We start from the raw sequence: 22133 nt of genomic DNA on the forward strand, positions 1-22133 counted from the left end.
CAAAACTACTTTATCTTAACATGTGGACTTAAGTATATTTAACCATGTTAGATAGAAATTGACTTTAATGCTAAAAATGACCAATGTAAGTGCTTAATAAGTCTACAGAAACGTGTTCTTTATTAACCATTTACACAAAAAAAGAAATAATCAATTTTCTTATAATAGAAGTGGCATGGATTGAATACATCCAATCTAGATCCAAATAACTAAATCACATTTTTGAATCAAATATATTTTTGTTAAAAAACCAACTTGAATCTTTTTTTCTAAATCTAGGTCCAAATATTTGGATCAAGTTCTAAATCCAAATTCAAATATTTGGATCAAGTTTTAAATCAAAAATCTATTTTTTAAAATAATAATTTTAGTTGAATTTTATAAAATTTGTGTTGTTAGACCAACCCAACCTGTTTCAAATCTTGGATCGTTCCAATTAGTCTTTGATTATTTGTTCCGATTAATCCATATCGACCCTCGTTTTAAGTTAGAGCATTTCACCTTCTAACCTAAGTTAGTTTGTCTCAATCTTTGGTCTAAGTCAACTCATCTCGATTACATGTTCATGTTGGTTAGTTTCAATCTTTGATCCATGGTGACACGTCTTAATAGTAAATGTCGGTGAGTCCCAACCTTTTCCAGGTCAACTTATCTCAATGTTTGGTTCAGTCTTTCTCAACCTTCGACCTAGGCTAGTCAATCTCAATTTCGTTCTAGGCAGACCCTTCTCCATATTGGGTTTAGATTGAATTATTTTAAATTTTAGTTTGAAAATATAGACTTTCCATATTTAAAAATGAATATTAAAATAATGGATATCTAATAAATTATTATAAACTATAAATCAAATTAAAATTAGATTTAATAAAATGGATCTTGAATTAGATCTTTAATAAAATGAATTGATTCCAAACAAAAATAAATCAGTTTGACATAAATGGATTTTTTTGTCCACCCCTACTCATACACCATGCAACTCTAATCTTATTGAATCTCATTTGTTCCAATAGAAAATCGTACTTAATTTAAACTAGCTTTCATAAATACTCTGTTGGAAATTGTCTAATATGATGTTATAATGAACCATCAATGATGATAGTGGATAAAAGTTATATATATATATATATATATATATATATATATATATATATATATATATATATATATATATATATATATTAAAAATGTGAGAAACATTTTACCTTGTTTTGGTTAAATCATAATAACTGTCAAAAAGTAACATTTTATAGGTTTGTTATACTTTTAGCTTTGTTCTTTTTCACATTCCTTTATATAGTTTGCTTTTATGATTTTTCATGTTAAAAATCTTAACTATACTACATTATTACAGTTGCGTTAATGTATTTCAATACTAGATATTTTATCAATTTCCCAGTTAAGACAATCATTAATACATGCTCATAGGATGATCCTCTTTTATTTAGAAAAAAAAAACTACTCCACATTTTAAAGTGAAAATAACATATTCCTATATCGAGCTCTTATGCAAGTTACCAATGCCCATGTATTCAACATTTCTTTAAGGAGAAAATTCCCCCATTTTTATATTTTGTTAGGATTGTAAAACAGACTAGAGAAGGGGCAAAAATATATAAAATATGAAAATATAGAATGTTTTGTTAGAATGAGAAAAAGACCGTGGAATGTAAAGAGAAATGAATAAAAAACATATAGTTAATTTAATTTATGTGTTAGAAAAAGAATTGAGTAATATAATAAATTACTAAAATACTATTTCAAAAAATTTAATAAGAATGAATATGAATTCAAATTGGAAGATAATTATTATGAAGTAATTGTTTTATAAAATTAGAAATAATATTAAAAGTTATTTACAATTTGAAATTTAACATAGTTAAATAATTAATTTCAATCATGTAAAAAAAAAGTTCCACGATTTTTTAAAAGTTAAAATATAATGAAAATTAAAAGTTATTTACAATTTGAAATTTGACATAGATAAATAATTAATTTCAATCATGTAAAACTTCTTTCCCACATACACAATGAATCTTTTAAAACAAAAACTTTTAAAAGGTAAAGATATTTTTTAAATGTAAGATTTCTAAAACATAAAGGTTTTTCGGTTTTTAGAATATGAAAGGATTGGTTAATTAAAAAATAAAAGTTTTTTGGCTTTTAAAATATAAAAGGATTGGTTAATGATAAATTTTTTTAATATAAAATTTATCTTTTCTCTATATATGAAATAATTTTCATGAAGAAAATCACATATAATTTTCATAATAGGTTTTTAGTTTTTGTCTATATATGTGCAACCTAATTTTATCATAGAATAATTTCGTATATTAATTTTAATAAAATCTCCATATAATAACAGTTATGTCCAACAATTCATGTGGTTCCATGTCATGACAACTATATATTATGTCTGTATTTGTATAGTCTACATACCATACACGTAGTCTTTGGGAATACAGAGGAAGCACTAATATATATGTTCTCAGTTCTTAAACTGAATAGTGGATCCAAATATTTAGGTAATTGAAGTGAAAAAGAAGAAAAATGAAGGAAATGAGGGAAATGGAATAGTTGAATGAAAATAATAACGTGGATACCACACGTTTTAGTTTTTTATGTGAAAAATAGACATATATACACACAATATATATATATATATATATATATATATATATATATATGGCTTAATACTAATTTTGGTCCTAATTTTTGTCAATTTTATTCGAAATGGTCTTAATTTTTTTTCTTCTGTTCAGTGTTTTCTTAAAGAATGTAATTTATGTTCAATTTAGTCCTTTTTGCAGACGACGTTTAAATTGTTAACGGTGCACTGTCCAACTGTACAATAAGTGAATGTCATGTCATTTAACTGTTGACCTGCCTTGACTGAAACATGACACAGCCAATGAGGGACTGCCACGTGGCAGCCCCTTCCCCACCCAAAAAATGAGGGTTTTTGAATGCAAGGGGGAAAGGCCTCCTTATGCCTATTGACCATAGTGGGTCTGTCGAAGTTTCACAGAAACGAGAGCGAACTCCTTTCTCGCGGCGCGGTGAGGATTGCAGCAGCAACGCCACCGTGAAGGTTCAATCTCTGACGTAGTCGCGATGCGAGAAGTCCATCGTTCTCAAGCGGTTTCGCGACAATAGGACTCGCGATTGAGGGTTTCGATTTGGGGGTTTTTGTTGTGTTATATGCTTTTTGTAAATTGGAATATATGATTTTTGTTTCAAAATTGATTTGGGGAATTCTTGGTTCTTCTCTGTTTTGTGAGTGGTTAGGGAGTCTGTTCTTCCCTATAGGTCTGAGTTTTGGGTTTTGCAAAGTGAGGGATGATGGTTCAGATTGGGAATGTTAGGGTTTCTGAACTTGGAATATTCTTTTGGAGTATGTATCTTATTTGTTCTTTGGAAGGATGTTGGTTCTGGTGATCACGATTAGGGGTGGTCCTTTCTTGATCTTTTTCCATGAATTTGTTTTTTCGTTTTGGGTTCATTTGATTCGCGATAATGGGTTTCGTGGTGGTTGTTGTTGGATGCATGGGTGACGCCAATGAATGTGCTAGTAGGTGGCCATGGGTGGTTGCTGGACAGAGAAGATGATGAAGGTGCGAAGATGGTGGCTGGTCGTGACCGTGCAGCGGCGGTTAGAGTTAGGTGGTGTTTAAAGTTTCTGTGCAGGAGAAATTAAGGTTTCTGGAGGTAGGAGATGATGATGACGTGTCAAGGGTGATGTGTCATTGATTGCACAACTGGACAGTGCGCTGTTAACGATTTAAACGTCATCTGCAAAAAGAACTAAATTGAACATAAATTACATTCTTTAGGACAACATTGAACAAAAAAAAAATTAGGACAATTTCGAATAAAACTTAAAAAAATTAAGACCAAAATTGATATTAAACCTCTCCTTTATATATATATATATATATATATATATATATATATATATATATATATATATATATATATATATATATATATATATATATATATATATATATATATATATATATAACATAATAATTGGAGATAATAAATTATGTTATACTTTGTTATGATTTTTATCCTTTTTTAAAAATGTCATAATAATGATGGGAACACATAATAAATTAGATTACGAAATCTATTTTTTCAAATATATTTTATAAAAAAATTAGCAACAATAAATAAATATCATAATAAAATACTTTCTCATAATTTTTATTCTACCAAACAATCTTTATTTTTTCCTTTATTTCTCATTTATTTATTTTTTCATCTTTTCTTTTTCACTCGTTTATTTCATATTGTATATATTTATATATTTGATATCTTAATTGTAATATTCTATTTTTAATAGTTTTAAGATTACTATTAAAAACATTACATATTCAATACGGTTAACATAAAGCATATAAAATATCTTTATAATTATCTAATTATGATCATAACATCAAATTTTATATACAATGATACTCTAACATTAATCGTTTCTATAAAGGTTAAATGTTTATCTTGAGTTTTACAAAACAACAATTATACATATAAACTACTCATAATGCCTATCTATACATGTACCATAGCCTCCAACACCTCTTTAACAAAAATATTTTCACCATTTAGGTAATCATTGCAAAAAAGAAAATAAACAAACCAACCAACATAAATAGAAGGAAAGCTAGTTTACCAAAGAACATACATATAACTAAAACATAAATTTTGAACACATAAATCAAATAATCCTTAGCATATCAGAATACATTCTAGATTTGACTATTCAGATACATGTATTGATATCAGACTCTGGCAAGTTCTGTACTTATAGTGATGAAACAACTTGCCCATCTAAGCTACTACACAAGGTTAGTCGACAATCTATAGCCAAGGAAAAACCATAAACTAGGACCTCATGCTACTCCTTACAACATAACTCACATTTCTCTACTTGAGATTTGATGGTTATTAGAGTGTGAAGATAACTCTCAAAACATAATCCCTACATCAACACAATGAATGCATCATAAAATCTCACCACGAGATCCACGAAATTATGCCAAACACATATACCATGCCAACAACAAACTCATTATCATTACTAGATCATACTTGAATAAATGCCATACATACTCATGCTCATATTACAATCCATGAAACATCATAAATTTCATAGTAAATACATATAGAATCCAAAAAAATCAATCAGATCAACAAACTAGAGAAAATCACAAAGAACTACATTGACACTTAGACTAACGCTTGGTGCAAAAGCTCTCGCAAAAGAGAGTGTTCAATGTTAATTTCGGGTGCTCAAGCCAAGAGACATAAATCAGTTCCAGGCCTATAGTGGTCATTGTTACTCAGCATGTCCTATTCACTGTTCAATGTCAAACCATTCGCAATTTGGTTTGTTCAATGATGAAACATGTACTCAATGCCATATAAAAAAATATAGTAGTCCAATTTTTATTTTATACAGTCCAATTTGATATGATGCACTTAAAGCTTATTTAAATAGCCAATTTAGTATCCAACCTCTTAGTTAGGTCTAAAAACAAGTTTCAATTCGACTAGGATATCAATTTGCCCAAATGACTATAGACTTAGTGTATCAAATTAACACCAAACCAAATCTAAAACAACACACACCATTAGATTTCTCAAACAAATTTTACAATCAGATTTTATAACAAATTTCATAATACAATTTCTCTCATTCAAGACATTATTTTCCTTCAACCAAAACCAAATTACAATCAATAATTAGCTAATTGATATTAAAATATGTAATTAACTAATTGATATTAAAATATATTAATTAATTTTCCTTACTTGACAAAACACCAAATTGCTCGAGAAAGTCTAAAATAGCTCCACAAGTACAAGAAGTCTTATCTACTCCTACGAATCACATAAACACAATCAAAGTATGCTATTGAAACCATTGATGAACAAAGAGACTTATAGAAGACTCAAACGTCATATACATCTACAGCATACTCATGCAAAAGAAAACAAAACATACCAAAAAGAAGAAAAAAAAACCAAACCAATTTACTCTATTTGATAGGTCAAAATTGAAAAATTTGCCGCTAGTTCCTCAATAAGACGAACTAAATTTAAAATCTTATATTTTCTATACATTTAAAATCTCAACTATCAATTAAACACTTGAAATGTGGTTTGAAATATCATGAAAGCATACAGATTGTCTTTACACAATAATTTCTTAAAATGAACATTATATGAATTACCAATTGATAACACATAAGTATGTTTCTAACACAAAAAGAACATTTATACGTTAATTTACTGAAAAAACAATTTTGATACTTTTTTTCCATGTTTTACCTTAAAGTCTTTATAGAGAAACTGGTCTACACAAAGGTGTCACTAATTAAAATACTGATTGACACATTAAAGGTAATAATTATCTACAAGTCAAAACTGATTTAGACTTCAATTAATTTAAGTTTTAATTTTCATATTTTAAACAAATTAGTTTAAGATGATAAGTTTATAAACTCAATGAACTGAGATAGTGTTAAAACACTCAGCTGATATGAGAAAAATGAAATCAAAAAGTTCTTGCTGTGGGAGAAAAGACTTAAGACATAAAGCATATGGGATAGTAGACTAAATATATAAGTATCAATAATCCAAATATGGAAAAGCATAAACAAATACAATTTATAGGCTCCAAATGTGGGAGAAACCCCATATACAATGACAATGCATTCTTCAGGTCTTTCTTGTAGCTACAGTAATTGCCTCCTCTATAGCTTGAGCAAAAGTAGCAATCTTGTATGTGAAAAAGCCTACGAGCATTGGTATCAATTCTAAGTGCATATATCCAAATTCTGGAACCAGAATACTGCAATCAGGAGAAACTAAGATAAGTAGGTTCACAAATAAATACCAATGTACATTCACCTCGTTCTTCAAAAAGTAACAAGTGGAATTTGGATTCTCTAATGAATTTTTTTCTTTTGTCCTTTGCCCTTAAAATACATTGGTTTACACTGACTTTTATGTTTTAAAATATATTAAAAATCTTTTTAATATACCAAAAGTAGTGGATTTTGAAGACACATAAGAGGATAACACAAAAATAACTAAGCAGAAAAACTGGACTCAAAGAAGTGCCACAAGACCTACAAACCATTGACAAAAATGACATCCAATCAAATACATAATCCAAACATCAATCTATTTGGATATCATGTCTAGGTAATAACATATATAAGGCAGTCAAAATGCCTTGCAAATGATACTTTCAAGGTTATGATTGCCTATTATTCAAAAGTTTTCGTAGGAAGAAGGAAAACAAGAAAAGAAAGATTAAGGCAAAAGTAAGTTCAACCAAATGAAAGAAAAAACAAAATCATGACAAGAGCCGTACCTGGAAAAACTAAAAACTTGATCAGGAATATTTGTTTGCGAATCAAATTGATTTAATGGACAACATAATAAATAATAAATGTTGAAATTACAAATGAGAAGAGGACTTACGCATTCCAGCGGTTATAGACCATGACTAGAACAACAGGAACCAGCAATCTTGGCTGCCCAATTGCTCCCCTGCAAGTAACAGCCAATAAGCCTATGCTGTTTATAACAAAAAAACAAGGTGAAAAACAAACTGACCTCCACAATTTTCACATTAAAAATGAGCAACAAATTGTTTGAATCTAATTCGGACCAAGTTGACTTACTTTGTTGAAGAGAAAATGTGAAAGACATCTAATAGGACTTTTTTATAGGGATGAACAGTACAATACAAGAGTCAAGTTTATCCAGTAAAGAAACTAAATTCTGAATAGTAAATCTATCATCTATATAGATTACTTGACAACAGCCTTTGCACCATCAGTTTTTAGCGAGTCCACACTACTTCCCAGCATGCGAATGTACACCAAAGAACCAAGAAAACCAGCTCCAAAACTGAATGCATGAAAGAAAAATATTAAACAAATGAGTAAACCTTTACATCTTTCTCTCTGATGTTAACCAGTATTATCATTTAACTAATACATTCCCATTCAATTCCTCATTCTGTTCAAATGCAGGGAATACAAATATCTTAACATTTATTTCCTTCCATAACGTTTCTATTAAAAGAAAAATCTTTGTTTCTCTATCCCACCTAAATTCTCAAAACACATTACTATAAGCTTCTTAAAAAGTTCAGAAAGGAGAAATGTTTTAAATATGAAGTGAATTAACTAATAAATGTTTGAATCCTCATTAGGTAAACTAATCTAGAACAACACCATATCCCATGTCAATAAGTTTTTAGTTTATATAATCCTTTTCGTATGTTTACTGGATGGTGGTTTTATATTGAACTGATTTTTAGCTCTCAATTGAACCATATTAGCTAGCATCTACAAAAGATAGGATAGATTGAGGAAGGTCATGAATTCAGGATAACTAAATCAGTAGGAGCATGAAGAATTCAAGTACCTAGCTGCAATCTCAGGAGTGTAAGAAACGTATGCTGAAACCAGACCAACACCACCAATACCCAAGGTAAGGACTTGCAACTTCTTCTTTAACTGAAAAACAAAAACTATGTTTAAGAACAAAATTAACAAAAACTTGATATTTGGTGAATGCCAAAACAATAGAGGGTACTATTCATATGACCTCTAACAAAAAAGGAAAAATTATCCAGACAATAATGCTTCATACCTTATCATACTGCTCTTGAGCTTGAGCAGCCAATACTTTAGGATCTTCCCGAGACTGCTTTATTTCGCGGAACATCACATCCTATAGCAGTACAGCAACTCTAAATCAGACCTTTGAATAGTAAAATTCAAGTTCTAAACATACTAATGGTACATAGGTTGTCAAGGTTTGTTTTGAGTCAAAAATATATCATTGGTTGAGTGCAATGTCTTACCGCAGTAAATATTGATTTCTCCAAGGTTATATAAGTTAGAAATATATGCAGTTAGTAAGTGCAATGATAGATCTTAATGTAGAGAGTTAAGATGAAATAGAAAAGCATTACTTACACTTCCCCCAGTTGCAGCCTTGGTAGCTCTATTCCATTTTTCTTGCTCCCGGCGTGTTGGTGCTGCTCTATATTTTACCCTGTTATTTCTAGTCTCCTGATCATCATTTCAGTTAAAGTTAAATGAAATGAATCATGTAGAGAAACATTACAAGGTATGTACCCAATTTACCCCAAAACATAACCCACTAGTGCTGGAGATATGCCACAAGTCATCAATCCACAATGACATAATAATCAGGGGAAAATGAAGGGAAGAGACAAATCTCTCACATCAGTTTCTGCCTCAGCTTGCTTGTGTGCATTATGATTTAAAGGAGCTGTAAGTTCTTTACTCAAATCAACTTCCAAACTGCAGTTCATGATTAAAATAACATTATAGATAAAAAATAAACAAAAGAAAGAGAATAATTCAACCAGATTTGCAGACTTTAATTTAAATATTGTAGAAAGAGACCTGTCCAGGCTCATGACTCTATTTAAGCTTAGAAACCCTGAAGGCTCTTCCTGTTGACAGGAATTTAATTGATGTCAGAACAAATTCATAGCAACAAACAAATTTAAATAATCTTGAATCATTCACCAACATTTCTTGAGTCACCACCAACAAAAACTAAGGCCTTCTCCCACTAGGTGGGATCAGCTACCTACGTCAACAAAATGACTGTTGTATTCATCAAAAGTAAAGTCTGAATTATTCCATGTTTCAGGAATGATAAGTATATATACGTCAACGTCAACACTTGATAAGTATATATACTGTTAGTAAATCTACACATTCGCCTACGCACAGAAATAAAGCGGATCTGTTTTAGGAAATACAGGGGCCTGTAATGTTAGTTCAAGTGTTGACGGGGATATGGATTGATTACACGAGTAAAGATATTTACACAAAGTCAAACAAATCAATATTAGGTAATTGATTGAGATTATTTCATCTGTTTCTTAGTTCATTATTTCAAACGCACAAAAAGGCCAAAAGAAAAAGCAATCACCATAACCACAAGGACAGTGCTCCCACAAACAGCTGTTCAACATCAATCCAAGTTTCCAACAAAAACAGCACCAATACACAACATCAGAATTTTAAAAACCACCAACCCAGATGGACATTGGGTGAGTGAGAGAACAAATTGACCCGAAGTTCAGACCTTTGCAGGAGGGGGTGGAGCTTGAGGATCTTGAATCAACTTTTTGAAGCGACCCACAAATTCTTTGTTCCACATATAGTCATCAGAGGCCAAAGGGTCTTCATCATCGCCACCCCAGTACTTGCGGAGCTTGGTGGTTGTGGGAGGACCACCGTACTCCCCAGGAGCCATCCCAGTGGACCATTTCACGGGCTTCTTCTTGGGAAGGATAACTTTGGTCTGCTTTGGGTCTCTCAAGGGCGCGGAGCTTGGAGACTCTGGAGAAGTGGGTGTGGCTGCACAGCGCACACAAACGTGGCTCACAAGTGCCATTTTTCGTGTTATGGCAATGAAGGGCCGGACAGATACAAAGAAATGATGTCGTCAATTGTGTGTGTGTCTGTCATGTTTACACATACTAGTTGGTTGCCAAACAATGCTTGCAAAATATCTATATCTTTTTTTTAAAATGTTTTTTTTTTAAATGGAATAGAATTATCATTTAAGATTATTACTCCTCTTTTAATATTTTTTAAGATAATAATATAGTGGTAAAAATCTCTTCCCCAATAAATATATCTGAATAGTAATCATAATAATAAAAGAGTATTTGATAGATAATAAAAATTATTATCCAAAATTGATAATTACTCCTTCCCATTTCTAATAAAATAATATTATCGTAGTTAATGGAGAAAGATATTTTCTTGCCTACATTTATATTTTGGATAAACATAGAAAATCAAAACTTAAAAGAAAAAAGAGAGAGGTGAGAGTAAGAATTAAATAAAGGCTTAATTAATGATCTAGTTTATCCACGTATAATAAATTCTCAATTTACAATCTTGTGGTTCACTTTTAATTTACTTCTTAATATTTATTAAATAGATGTTAAACATGGATATATTATTTATTTACTTTTTTTTAAATTGTTTAAGATGATCTTACGTTGACATGTCATATCATTTTACTTCGGGTTGCAGTTTTTATTTCATAAATATCTAATCAATAGATAAATATCATAAAAAAAAAGATAGATTTGAAATTTATGAAGTAAAAGAGGAAAGTTAAATGTTTTGTTCTTTTAGGTTGTTATTTTGAGTGGATTTGAGGGAATCGATTTGAGAGGATTTGAGGGAATTTTTTTTTTGTTGTTTTTTTGAGCGAATTTGGAGGTAAATGAGAGTGAATTTGAAAATAAAATTTGTGAGAATTAGAATAAAATTGTATTGACGTGACAAATTAAAAAAAATTATTTTCAAATTCACTCTCATTTATCTCCAAATTTGCTCAAAAAAACGATAAAAAAAATTATCTTTAAATCCTCTCAAATCCCCTTAAATCCACTCAAAAGAACAAGGCCTTAGAGTGATTTGGGAGAGATGATTTAGGGAAGATGATTTGAATGGATTAGAGTAGATTTAAAGGTAATGTTTTTGTTGTTTTTTTTAGTAAATTTGTGGATAATTGAGAATGGATTTGGAAGTAAAGTTTATGAGAATTAGTGTAGGATTTGATTGATGTGAGAGATTTAAAAAATTTATATAATTGGTAGAAATTAAAGATTACCAAAATGTCCCTAGTAATATAAAATGTTATTTGTTAATGTTATATTTAATTGTAAAAATGTTTATAAAGAGTAAAAAATTAAAAATAATAATTAAAATTAATTTTTTAAAAGTAGAAAAATTATAATTTAGTAAAATGAATTTATTAAAAAATTATAATTTTTAGAAGTAAAATTAATTTAGTAAAAACATTATAATGCTTAGAAGTAATTTGAATATAACATCTATTAGAACATCAATTTTCAATTTTTGGAACTGCTTATCAATTATAATAATAAGTTTTAATTATATAAAAAAGTATTTGAATGAATTGATTTCATCATTTGATTATTGTGGTATAAATTACAAAATTGATAACCTAATTGGAAAGAGTAAATGTCAGAACTATTAAAACGCACCCAAAACCCCTATGTTAGAACCATTAAAAACGCACCCAAAACCCTCTACGCGGGCGCTAGGTGTCAAGCAAAGAGGATCCAAAAATCAGATAGTGGAATGCAAGTGTCAGCAGATGAGCGGATGTTCGTTTAAGCAAAACTGAGTTTTTAGAAAATCACGTCCCACTCTCTCTACATGCACCCTCCTTCTCCAAACTATGATATTCTCATTTTCTCCTCTTCTCTCTCTCTAAGAAATCTCACCTTTTATCTTCTCCGATCACCATTCAGGCACCATAGAAGCGTTTTCGGCGTCCTAAGCTTCATTCTGAACCGAACAGTTTCGCGTTCTGACCTAGTAATTCTTCTTCTCCTTTAGTCGTTCGTTCCCTAGCACATGCAAACCAACTTATGGTTGCATGAGTTCATAGTTCCTTCTGAACTAGTTGGTCGGTTGTTTGTTTTAGTTTGAAGAGTTGATTGAACGTTGAGGATAGAAGGATTTTAGTCAGGCAAACCGCATTCTATCTCTAGTACGATCGTTCACGCTTAAAGATAAGGGAAACTTATTTTATTTAATTTGTATGATTATGTGATGTATGCGCGTTCGTTGGAATGAATGAATGAATATGTTGTATGCTGGTTGATATGTTTGAATTATATGAAGTATCAAAAATTGGTTATGCTATGAATGTGTAAAGTTATGAAGTTACACGTTAAGAAATGAATTTGATTATATATGAATTCTGAATATGAAATTCCCCTAAGATATTGTATGTTCGTTACTGAACAGTCTTCGATCGTTCGGTTTTCTGAGTGAACTTGGTTAGAATTGGATTCTTTCATTTGGGAAGAATCCTAGTAGTGTACGAGCGTTGCATTTCGAAACACTGTGCTTGAGCGTTCGGTCAAGCATAATTCTTTCTTAATATCCTGTTATGAACTTAAGTATGTATATATATATATGTGAAACGTATATTTTAGTTATTCCTAAATTCTAATCCAATAGTATCTTAGTATATTTATCAAGCCTCTTTTATATAAGTTTAGTAGCACCTGGTCTTATACCAAGTGTTCATCCTAAGCAAGTGTTTGGTCTTACACCAAGCACTCGTTCTATCTCCTTAAACTAAATGTTCTAATATGAGCGTTCGTTCAAGTCACTAGGGTTCATTCATTATAGTGTTCAGTCTTTAACTGACATTCGTATTTCTTGATACTAAATCTAAATAATCTAAGTTCTTATAAACGCTCGGTTTATTCATGGGAATTCCTCTACATATTATTCTTTGAATCTCTCGGAGTGACTGTGTCCATTGGCTTCGGCCTGGAGCTTTAGTGTTGAGTATGGTCTTTTAGATGTTCGGTTAAAGCTCTTAAGAGTCAGTTCATCTAATTGACTCATTTTGTAAGTTACGTTCGTTCTATTTGTTGTTAGTGATATTAGATTGTACTTGGTTTCTTTTTCAAACCAATAGTCAACCTCTGGGTCTAAATTCATTCTGGAACTGGAGACCTCTCAGTCTTGTTACAATTGTTTAGTCTCGTTCTGAGTCAGGGTTGAACGTTCGGTAAATTGTATCCGAACGGATCTTTGTGTGAAATGTTTAAGTGAGATGATTATTAAAGAAAGATGAAGAAAATGAGATATGGAAAGGTTGTGAATTGTGGACGAGCGTTCCGAGGAGGAACAACTCATGTATGAATATTGGAATTGTAAAGTATGACTGTGGGCATGCTAAGCTGGCTGTTCATCCTGATATTCCGTGGGTACTCATCTTCACGTAGAGGAGGGTAGGTCATATGTGGGAACGACAAGAGGTCCTAGTCCTTAGGGGTACTTTGGACAGATAGGGTTAACCTCGGGTGGCAGCTGATGAGAGTATTCCAGTTACTACATCACCCGGGTGCACGAACGTCTGTAGCTACGCAGATTTCATACAGTCTGGACAGTCAGTCTAGTAATAGGCTTTGTATGATACATATGTTGAATTTATCTTGTGTGTTTGATTATTTGAAATGTATGTTTATGCATGAATTAAATTATATAAGCTTACCCTGTATTTCCTATATTGTCTTGTTTTGTACGTCCGTCTTGTCGTTGCAATGATCATCCGTTGTGGATGTGAGCAGAAGGGGTCGAGTTGTTGGAAGATGCACTGGAAGAAGAAAATTTGGTTGAAGTTGAAGTTAAGGCCGAACAGTAGGACGTTCGGTCAGTAGTCTAGTTTTGTAGTGAGGTAGTCGTTCGATCACCTTCTCTTTTGATTTTATTTGACCGTTCGATATAAACTTTTGTAAATCGTTCGGTTAGGTTTGCTTATCATGTACAATTTTAGTTGTAACTTTTTTGTAAGGCCGTTCGGCCAGAACCGTACGTTTTTTTTAGTGTAAGACTAACTGAAATATTATTAAATGTAATTATTCTATCATATAGTTTATTGCTGTATTTTTGGGATGTTATAGTAAAGGGGACAAACTCTACCAATTTAGCTCTAACAATTAACCTAAATAAAGGAAAAATAGATATACAACAATTTGCTAATATAGACTAATTATTATAATTTAAAACTAATTATTATAATTGATACTACTAAATCTATAATTGGATTTATTCCTACCACACCCACAATGTTGTTTATTTATGCCTGCAACAGTATACAAAATTGTTAACATGCAAAAAACCACTATGAAACTGGGTTAGCTAAACACAATTACCCTTCCACAACGTTGGCTACCTTCACAAGTGCAGCACAGAGGTCTAGTAAGACCAACACATTCCTACAACAACTTAACCTATCTCCATGCAACTTCACCAAACTCCACCACCTTCACGTACGTCCACAACGTTGACAACTCCTTCACCTACAAGAAAAACACAACAAAAGGTTACGGTGTTGTTCCATACTCGTGTTGCTTCAACGAATGTTGCATCGTTCCCTTCCTCACGCACTACTTCTACACAGTCTACATCCTCCGGTCCTTGGTGCACCTCCTCATCTCGCCCTCATGCATCCACTACTCCATAATCCTCTTCAACTCGTCCTCCTTATTCATGCCCACAACTTCGACCGCTAACCATTAATATTCAATCACACCACCGACGATGGCAAGCAGGGAACAACGATGAAGGTTGCTGGAACCGCGACTTCAACGCTTCAAACAAAACACAAAAACCAACCCTATAACCGAATAAATTTCTGCCTAACCGAAACCAAATAAAGCTTTTCTCTGTGTTCTGCATAACCCAATACGCCAAACCAGTAATCGGATACACCTTTGCCATTCCAACTTCTACACCAACCCTTCACGCCGAACTTCTCCATCTTCAGCGCCTCTTCCTCATTCAACCTCTCCTTCCCCATCTTCAACTCATCTTCATTATCAACAATGGCAGCCAATCTCTGCATTGCTAGGCTGCCACACTTACATACTTGGGCTGTCAAAGTGAAGCCTATGTGAATTAGTGAATGCAAAACCCAGCAAACCCGGTCAGCCATGCTCACACTGTTTATGCATTATTATTTATTATCCATTGGAATCGAATATGCACTTCATAAATCCAATATATTTGTTTTTAGTATATGGTATAATGAAATGTTTTAAGAGCATAAAAGCCTTTTCCCATTAATTCATCGCAAATCTTCTCAATTATGCGAGTGATTCAAAAACCCCTATCCTGCAAATCGTCTCATTTCGCTCCTCACAAATCGACTGAAGCAAACACGGCTGAAATGTGCTTTCGTCGCTCGCAAATCTGCATGAACAGTAAAATTGGTTCATGTGAACATAACGAAAATCTTCTTTTCTATAAAGCCGTAATAACTTAAATTTCATAAAATACTTCCCAACTAATAAGTATGTGACTTCTAATTGCCCTTATAAGTCCACATAAAACCAATTTAGAGAAAAAAAATTACGAGTTAAAAAATGAAAAACTAAAAACAAAACTAATAACGGTCATCCAAATTTCTAAGAATTTTGGGTCAACAGAATTCCTTCACCAAATATCATAATACTCCACAACTTCCACTAGTCAAATTTCTTTACATTATCTTTTCTCACAATTTAATATTATGAATATACATAAATTCACATGCTCATGTTCATATTACAAATGGTTTATGGTTTAGCATATATTAACAATTTTCACCAAAACACAAAGCAAATGGTGTTGACAAATCAAATGAACCATCAACACAAAAGGTCAAAACACTGCATTACTGCATACAACTACACAATTCAACAGATTTTCTCTTTCTCTTGAAAATTTATTTTCAACAATCAACCAACTTTCCGACCAATAAAATCTAACACAAATTAAGAAAGAAAAGCACAATATCAATGAGACTAATAAAAATGAAAAGAAATAAAAGACAATAACTGAATCGAGGTTAGAGTTCAAGAACAAGAATTTATACGATGTACGCAAGTGGAAGTAGAATTACATGAACAACAAAAGGCACAGTGAACATGTTCCATTCAGTTACAGGTTGAAATTTGAACACAACACGATATCTATCAAAGATTGATTGGCTTTACGCGAATCCAGTGGCCGTTGAGCCACTCCTGATGAACCCTAATTGCGGAGGACGGGTACACGATCTCCTCGCGAGTGGTGGAGAAATAAACATAGTAGTGGTGGTCGTCGACCTTGCCGGAGATCTCGCCCACCCACCAGCCGTCATTGTCAAAGGCGTCGACGCGCTGGCAGAGCGGAAAGGAGGAGGCGGCAACGAGGCGCGGAGGCTTGGGGCGAAGCTCTTTGGGGAAGATAGTCTCGGTGAGGGGCTGGGACCCGTCGTCCTCCAGCAGCGTGTCGTAGCGTACGACGTAGAGGCCGTTGTCGAGGCGCGACACGACGGTGGCGAGGTAGTAGGAGCCGAGGAAGCCCTCCTCGTTGCTGCACACCTCCACCTTGTCGCCGTTGCGGAAATTCACCTTCTTCTGCGGTGGTCGCATCGGAGAAGAAAAGGGTTCTTGAACACTGTTGTGAGAGTACAGAGAAAGTGATGTTTGATTCTGTTGATGGGGTATTACGTTATCTCTCTTCTTTTATTGTTGTTCTTGGGATGTGTGTGTTTGTTTTTTATTTTCTATATTGATTCGATGTGTAAATTGTGCGTGTAAAGTTCAATGGGTTTATTATTGGTAAAAATTTATAATCATTCATATATGCGTTGATTGCTGTCTAATTTTGATTTATTTTTTTGCAATGTTAGTTAATAAGATAAGATTTTATTAATAAGATCCTTGATTTTGTTAATAAGATCCTTGATTTCAGATAATATTTTATCGCGTATCCTGGTAACATTTTTTATAATATTTCATTTATTGTTTTTGAATATGGGCCAATTGAGTTTTTACTTTTAAAACACATCATTTATTATTAGTAATATATTTTTATTTTATTTTTTATTTCGAAAGTTAATCTGCTTTTCAACTTCTTCGTGGATTAAAGTTTGAATATTTCAGGTAATATTTTAACGCGTATCTCGGGTAAGATTTTTTTTATATATTTCATTTATTGTTTTGGGGATATGGGCAGACTGAGTTTTTACCTTAAAACACATAAAAGTTGGTGATTGAATACAAATAGATTGTAAAAATCTGTCTTTGAAAATTTGTGGAGTTTGTTGGTTGAAATCTGTGATTTTTTATTCAGGGGGAAAATATGTGCTAACCGTTGGATACATAAAAAATAAAAATAATAAAATACAAGAAAAATGTAATTTTTTTTATAACTAGAAATACTCTTTAATGATTATATATAGAATAATGATATTCTAAATTATGGAAATCTTATATATATATTATATTTATTTTATCTTTTATCTTTAATTAATTTATTATTATTATTTATTTGTATTTTGAGTTTAATCTATATATATTTTTAATATAAATAAAGTATTTTAAGTGTATATTTGATATAAGAAATATTCATTTTACAGATGATTTTTTACTATATTCAATATATATATATATATATAACTACATACTTTATTTAATTATTTTGTTTAATTATTTTTTAATATTTTAACATTTTAATCACAACATACTATATATTTCACATATAAAGAAAATAAATAAAAATAATTATCCATTCACTTAAAATAAGTGCACGCTACTTTTTTATAGTATACTTATAATTTTTTATTTTCTGATGAAATTTTCAAATTTATATTAATTTTCAATACTTTTTTATTCAAATTATAAATTGAAAATTGAATATAAAAGATAATACTACCTACGTTTAAATAGATATAAAAAATTAAAATTAATATAAATATGAAATTTTAACTTACTAAAATAAAATGATATAACTAAAAAACGTACAAAAAGGAAAAATTGAGTCACATTCGTTCGCTAGTATCAATACGATATTATTCTTGATTTCAACCTTAAAATTGTTATATACAAGAATAATACTTTAACTCTCATTTTTTACAACATTTTAACTTGTCCACGTGTTAGTATGGAATTGGTCCAGTTGGCCAATTTAAAAAAATTAGTGAAAATAGTTACATTAGAGATTTCAAGGATTTTGTTGTTCACGGTTTCTGCTTTTTGGATTCAAAAATTTCATTTCTCAGGTTGTGCGACATAAGGTGTTTTGGGACGTCGTTCATCAAAATAAAAAATTGTCATTTATCGAACATGCATGAGTCGTTGTTTACTGAACTTGTATATGTTGTCATTCGGGTTGAACCTATCGTTATTTGGAATCTTTGTTGAATGTCCAAATCATCATTGTCGTGAGTTTTATAAGTTCCCATGTTTCGTTTCGATTTTTCTTTGTTATTGTTCGATTATTTTTACTTGTTTTAAATTTTTTTATCATTTTGGGGTTGTTTTATTTTTTGGGTATAAAGTTTCAATTTTTTTACATGCAAAATCATTTTGGGGTTTGGGGTTGTTGCTCGATTATTTTGATATATTTTTTGTACAATGTTTCCTTTGATAACAATGAATTCCATTGGACAACAAGGTCAAAACAATGTAAATAAATGTGTCCTATTAAAAATGTATTACTTTCTTTGAATAATGTTTTTTAATGATTCATTTTGTTAAAAAATTTTGGTAGTTTCGTTTGCGTCCCATGGTGTGACACCAAAGTTATAGTTGAGATAAATGGTGTATGAAGGGACAATGATCGTACGTGTATCGACGAGACTTCGTTCAAATGGTGTCTTTATATGTAGAGGTCGATTGACATATGCACATCATTATTGAAGGAAATGGTCACCGGGTGGGTTGGGCGTAACAAATTCTTTCTTTTGAAGCAGAAAATGGTACCATTCACTGTGGCTGATGATTGCATGGGTTTAGGATTGAGTGTGAGGGGTTTAGATGTTAATTTTGATGATAATGTTTGCGGTGATGTTGGTGAACAGTTTAGTTTTAAGTCATTAACTCTAAAAGACGTTGTAAATAGGATAAAACTCATAATAGAAAATAATGATAACGATGTTGATTGTGTATGTCGTTTGTATATTTTAGTTTGTTTTATTGTATTTTAGTTTGTTTTATTGTGTTTTACTTTCCTAGGAAATCTATGGCACTTAGTAACATGCCATGTACAATATTATATGATATTGATAGGTTATATGATTATGATTGGACAAGTGTTGTTCACACTATTTTGGCAAAGAGTTTAAGTAAGGGCTCAATGAAATGATCATATGAGAGTGTCAAATATTGGACTCTCTAGGCCTTAGTGGCAATGTTGCAGTGTTGCAAGTAAGAGTATTATGGTATTAGTTTTGTGTGTTGAAATTGTAAGATTCAGTGTTGATGTTGGTTTATATTGTTTTTGTAGATTTGGACCATTCAACATCTGCATTTAGTGGTTCCTGATCATGACATTGTGTTCCCTAGAATACTAAATTGGCATTCATTGAAGTTGAGGTCAAAGAAAATAGAGTTCTTGTTTTAGAAAAAGGATGTAAGTTAATCAATATCGGTGTATACATTAACTTGATATGTTTTAGATCATTTTGTTATTGGAATCACTACTTATTTTTTGATATTGATAGATATGTTGGGAGTGGTTCCTTCGTGAGGAGGACTGTGTGATGGAAGCAACTCCACACTTCAAGTGAGAGCTCCTCCAAACTCAGAATCGTGGTAGTGGAATGAGTTGAAGACAAAGACATGGATGCACACCAGGTGTTCGATGAATAGTTCAGTGGAGGTTTGGAGAGTGTGTGAGGTTTCTCAAGCTCAGAAAGCCTTCCAAAAAGGAAGGAAGCTAAATGAGGGAGTACAGAATAAGCACAAGATCGTTTGAACTCTGAAGATAAGTCTAGAGTAAACTCAACAACATTTCTTTATCATTTCAAAGTTGAAAGTTATATGGAGATGCATCTCTCTTTTATAGGTGAAGAGAGAGCTCTAAATCTGAAATGCAAAGTTTCTACAATTACAAAAGAAGAGTACTAGGAACGCTACTCAAGCTTGGAGCGCAAGGTTTTCTCCATCCATTTTAAAAACATTAAAAATGTGCATGAAGAAGAAAGTTGGTCCGCGACCGCTAGGCGGCAATGGTGAGTGCCGCTGAGTGCTGGCGAATCCGGAAGGCACTTTGGCTAGCTTTTCCCAATCCGGAAGCTGTTGTCTTCAATCCGGAGAGCACTTAAATTTCACCCTTCTTTGCCTCCTTTGCTCTCTTTAGCTTGGAAAGCCTCCTAGGATGCATAGGCATGGTTTCCAACCTTTATTGGTGACCTACAAAACAATATAAATGCATTTAGTAAAGAGAAGAAGGATTAATAATGGATTCTCCATAGGAGTAATGTAGAAAGTGGTCCTTCTTCTACTTGAATCTTTTTAGCCATGGCTCTTGTAAGAGGTCCTATATGCATCTTGGATGGTCCTCCATCAGTCCCTTCCTCTTGAAAACGATCTATCCTTAGATCTGCTTGTACCTGTTGGGCATCTCCTCTGAAAGGAATTAAGTCGCAGATGTTAAAAGTAGGATTGACACCATAACTTTCAGGAAGGTCTAACATGTATGCATTGTCATTTATTTTCTTGACCACCTTGAAAGGACCATCAACTCTTGGACTAAGTTTGGACTTGTGTTGAGATGGAAATCTATCCTTTCTCAAATGAAGTCAAACTAGGTCACCTTCCTTAAGAATTACTTGTTTTCTCCCTTTGTTGTGGTACTTGGTATATTTTTGAGTTTGTTTTTCAATATGGATTTTAACCTTTTCATGTAATTTCTTGATGAACTCTATACTTTAGAAACTCCTTCTTTATGAAGAAAAGAAGATGATTCTGGAAGAGGTAGTAGATCAAGAGGTGTGAGAGGGTTAAAACCACAGACAACCTCAAAAGGAGAAAGATTAGTAGTCTTGTGGACTACTTTATTGTTAACACTCTGGCAAGTGTACCAAATCATATCAAATAATAATAAATGGTAAGATCAAGTATCGTTTTCCAAGAGACTCACGGCCTCCGCATCCAAAATCCGCCTCCGAGGGATGAAAGAAGATTTTCTACGCCTCTTTCTGTCTAAAGATGTGAACCCTAGGTGACTAAAACCTTAAATAGTTCATTAAAAATACAAAAAATAGGCCCAAACCCATGTCGTCAGCGCTCAGCGCCCCAAAAGGGCATTTAGCGGTAGCAGAGGCACTCAAATTACGCTCAATGGTGCCGCTCAGGCGTGAAACAGTGGCTGCAGCGCTCAAAGTGGCGCTCAACGGTGGCGCTCAAGCGGGAAACAGTGGCTTGCACCCTTAAACTAGCGCTCAATGCCCCAAAATGTCGCTCAACGGTAGCTACGACACTCCTTTGTGCTACTTTTCCCGCCTTTCTTGACTCCAACTCCTTGCTACTTCAACTTTCTGCATCCAATTCATCATAACTCCTGTCAAAATAAGGAAAACCAATAATACTACCTTCAATTATCTTATTCTCACAACTTAAGCAAAAAACATGATTTCAAGCCAGTTTCTAAATCATAAAGGGTGTTTTCAATATCAAAATTAAGTATAAAAATAACGGTTTTTCAACCGTTATCACAACTCCAAACTTAGAACTTTGC

At 32.3% G+C, this 22133-nt stretch overlaps 2 protein-coding genes across 2 annotated transcripts; both read right to left on the minus strand.

Moving 5' to 3' along the window:
- Positions 1-6589: 6589 nt before the first annotated feature.
- Positions 6590-10536, minus strand: LOC124848041 (ATP synthase protein I-like protein). The gene is made up of 9 exons (XM_047325649.2): positions 10156-10536; positions 9462-9511; positions 9278-9356; positions 9006-9101; positions 8677-8757; positions 8449-8540; positions 7831-7926; positions 7495-7563; positions 6590-6856 (listed from the first exon to the last, which is right to left on the minus strand). Exons 1-9 carry the CDS (start codon positions 10465-10467, stop codon positions 6724-6726), a joined length of 1008 nt encoding a protein of 335 aa, XP_047181605.1. The 5' UTR covers positions 10468-10536; the 3' UTR covers positions 6590-6723.
- A 5903-nt stretch (positions 10537-16439) lies between these two features.
- LOC124848040 (protein AGENET DOMAIN (AGD)-CONTAINING P1) lies at positions 16440-17130 on the minus strand. The gene has a single exon (XM_047325648.2). The coding sequence runs from the start codon at positions 17039-17041 to the stop codon at positions 16601-16603; it is 441 nt and encodes a 146-aa protein (XP_047181604.1). The 5' UTR covers positions 17042-17130; the 3' UTR covers positions 16440-16600.
- Between the last annotated feature and the right edge of the window lie 5003 nt (positions 17131-22133).

This window comes from Vigna umbellata, chromosome 6 (genome assembly GCF_029865625.1).
Source record: "Vigna umbellata cultivar VRB3 chromosome 6, Vumbellata_1.0, whole genome shotgun sequence".
Lineage (NCBI taxonomy): Eukaryota > Viridiplantae > Streptophyta > Magnoliopsida > Fabales > Fabaceae > Vigna > Vigna umbellata.

Bases quoted from the DNA above. Each gene is read 5' to 3' on its own strand.
- LOC124848041 (XM_047325649.2), bottom strand. From the start codon at position 10,467: ATGGCACTTGTGAGCCACGTTTGTGTGCGCTGTGCAGCCACACCCACT. The intron at 7,564-7,830 runs GTAATCTATATA...TGTTACTTGCAG, and splicing joins GGTGCAAAGGCTGTTGTCAA to GGGAGCAATTGGGCAGCCAA. The intron at 6,857-7,494 runs GTAAGTCCTCTT...TCCTGATTGCAG, and splicing joins GTCTATAACCGCTGGAATGC to TATTCTGGTTCCAGAATTTG.
- LOC124848040 (XM_047325648.2), bottom strand. From the start codon at position 17,041: ATGCGACCACCGCAGAAGAAGGTGAATTTCCGCAACGGCGACAAGGTG.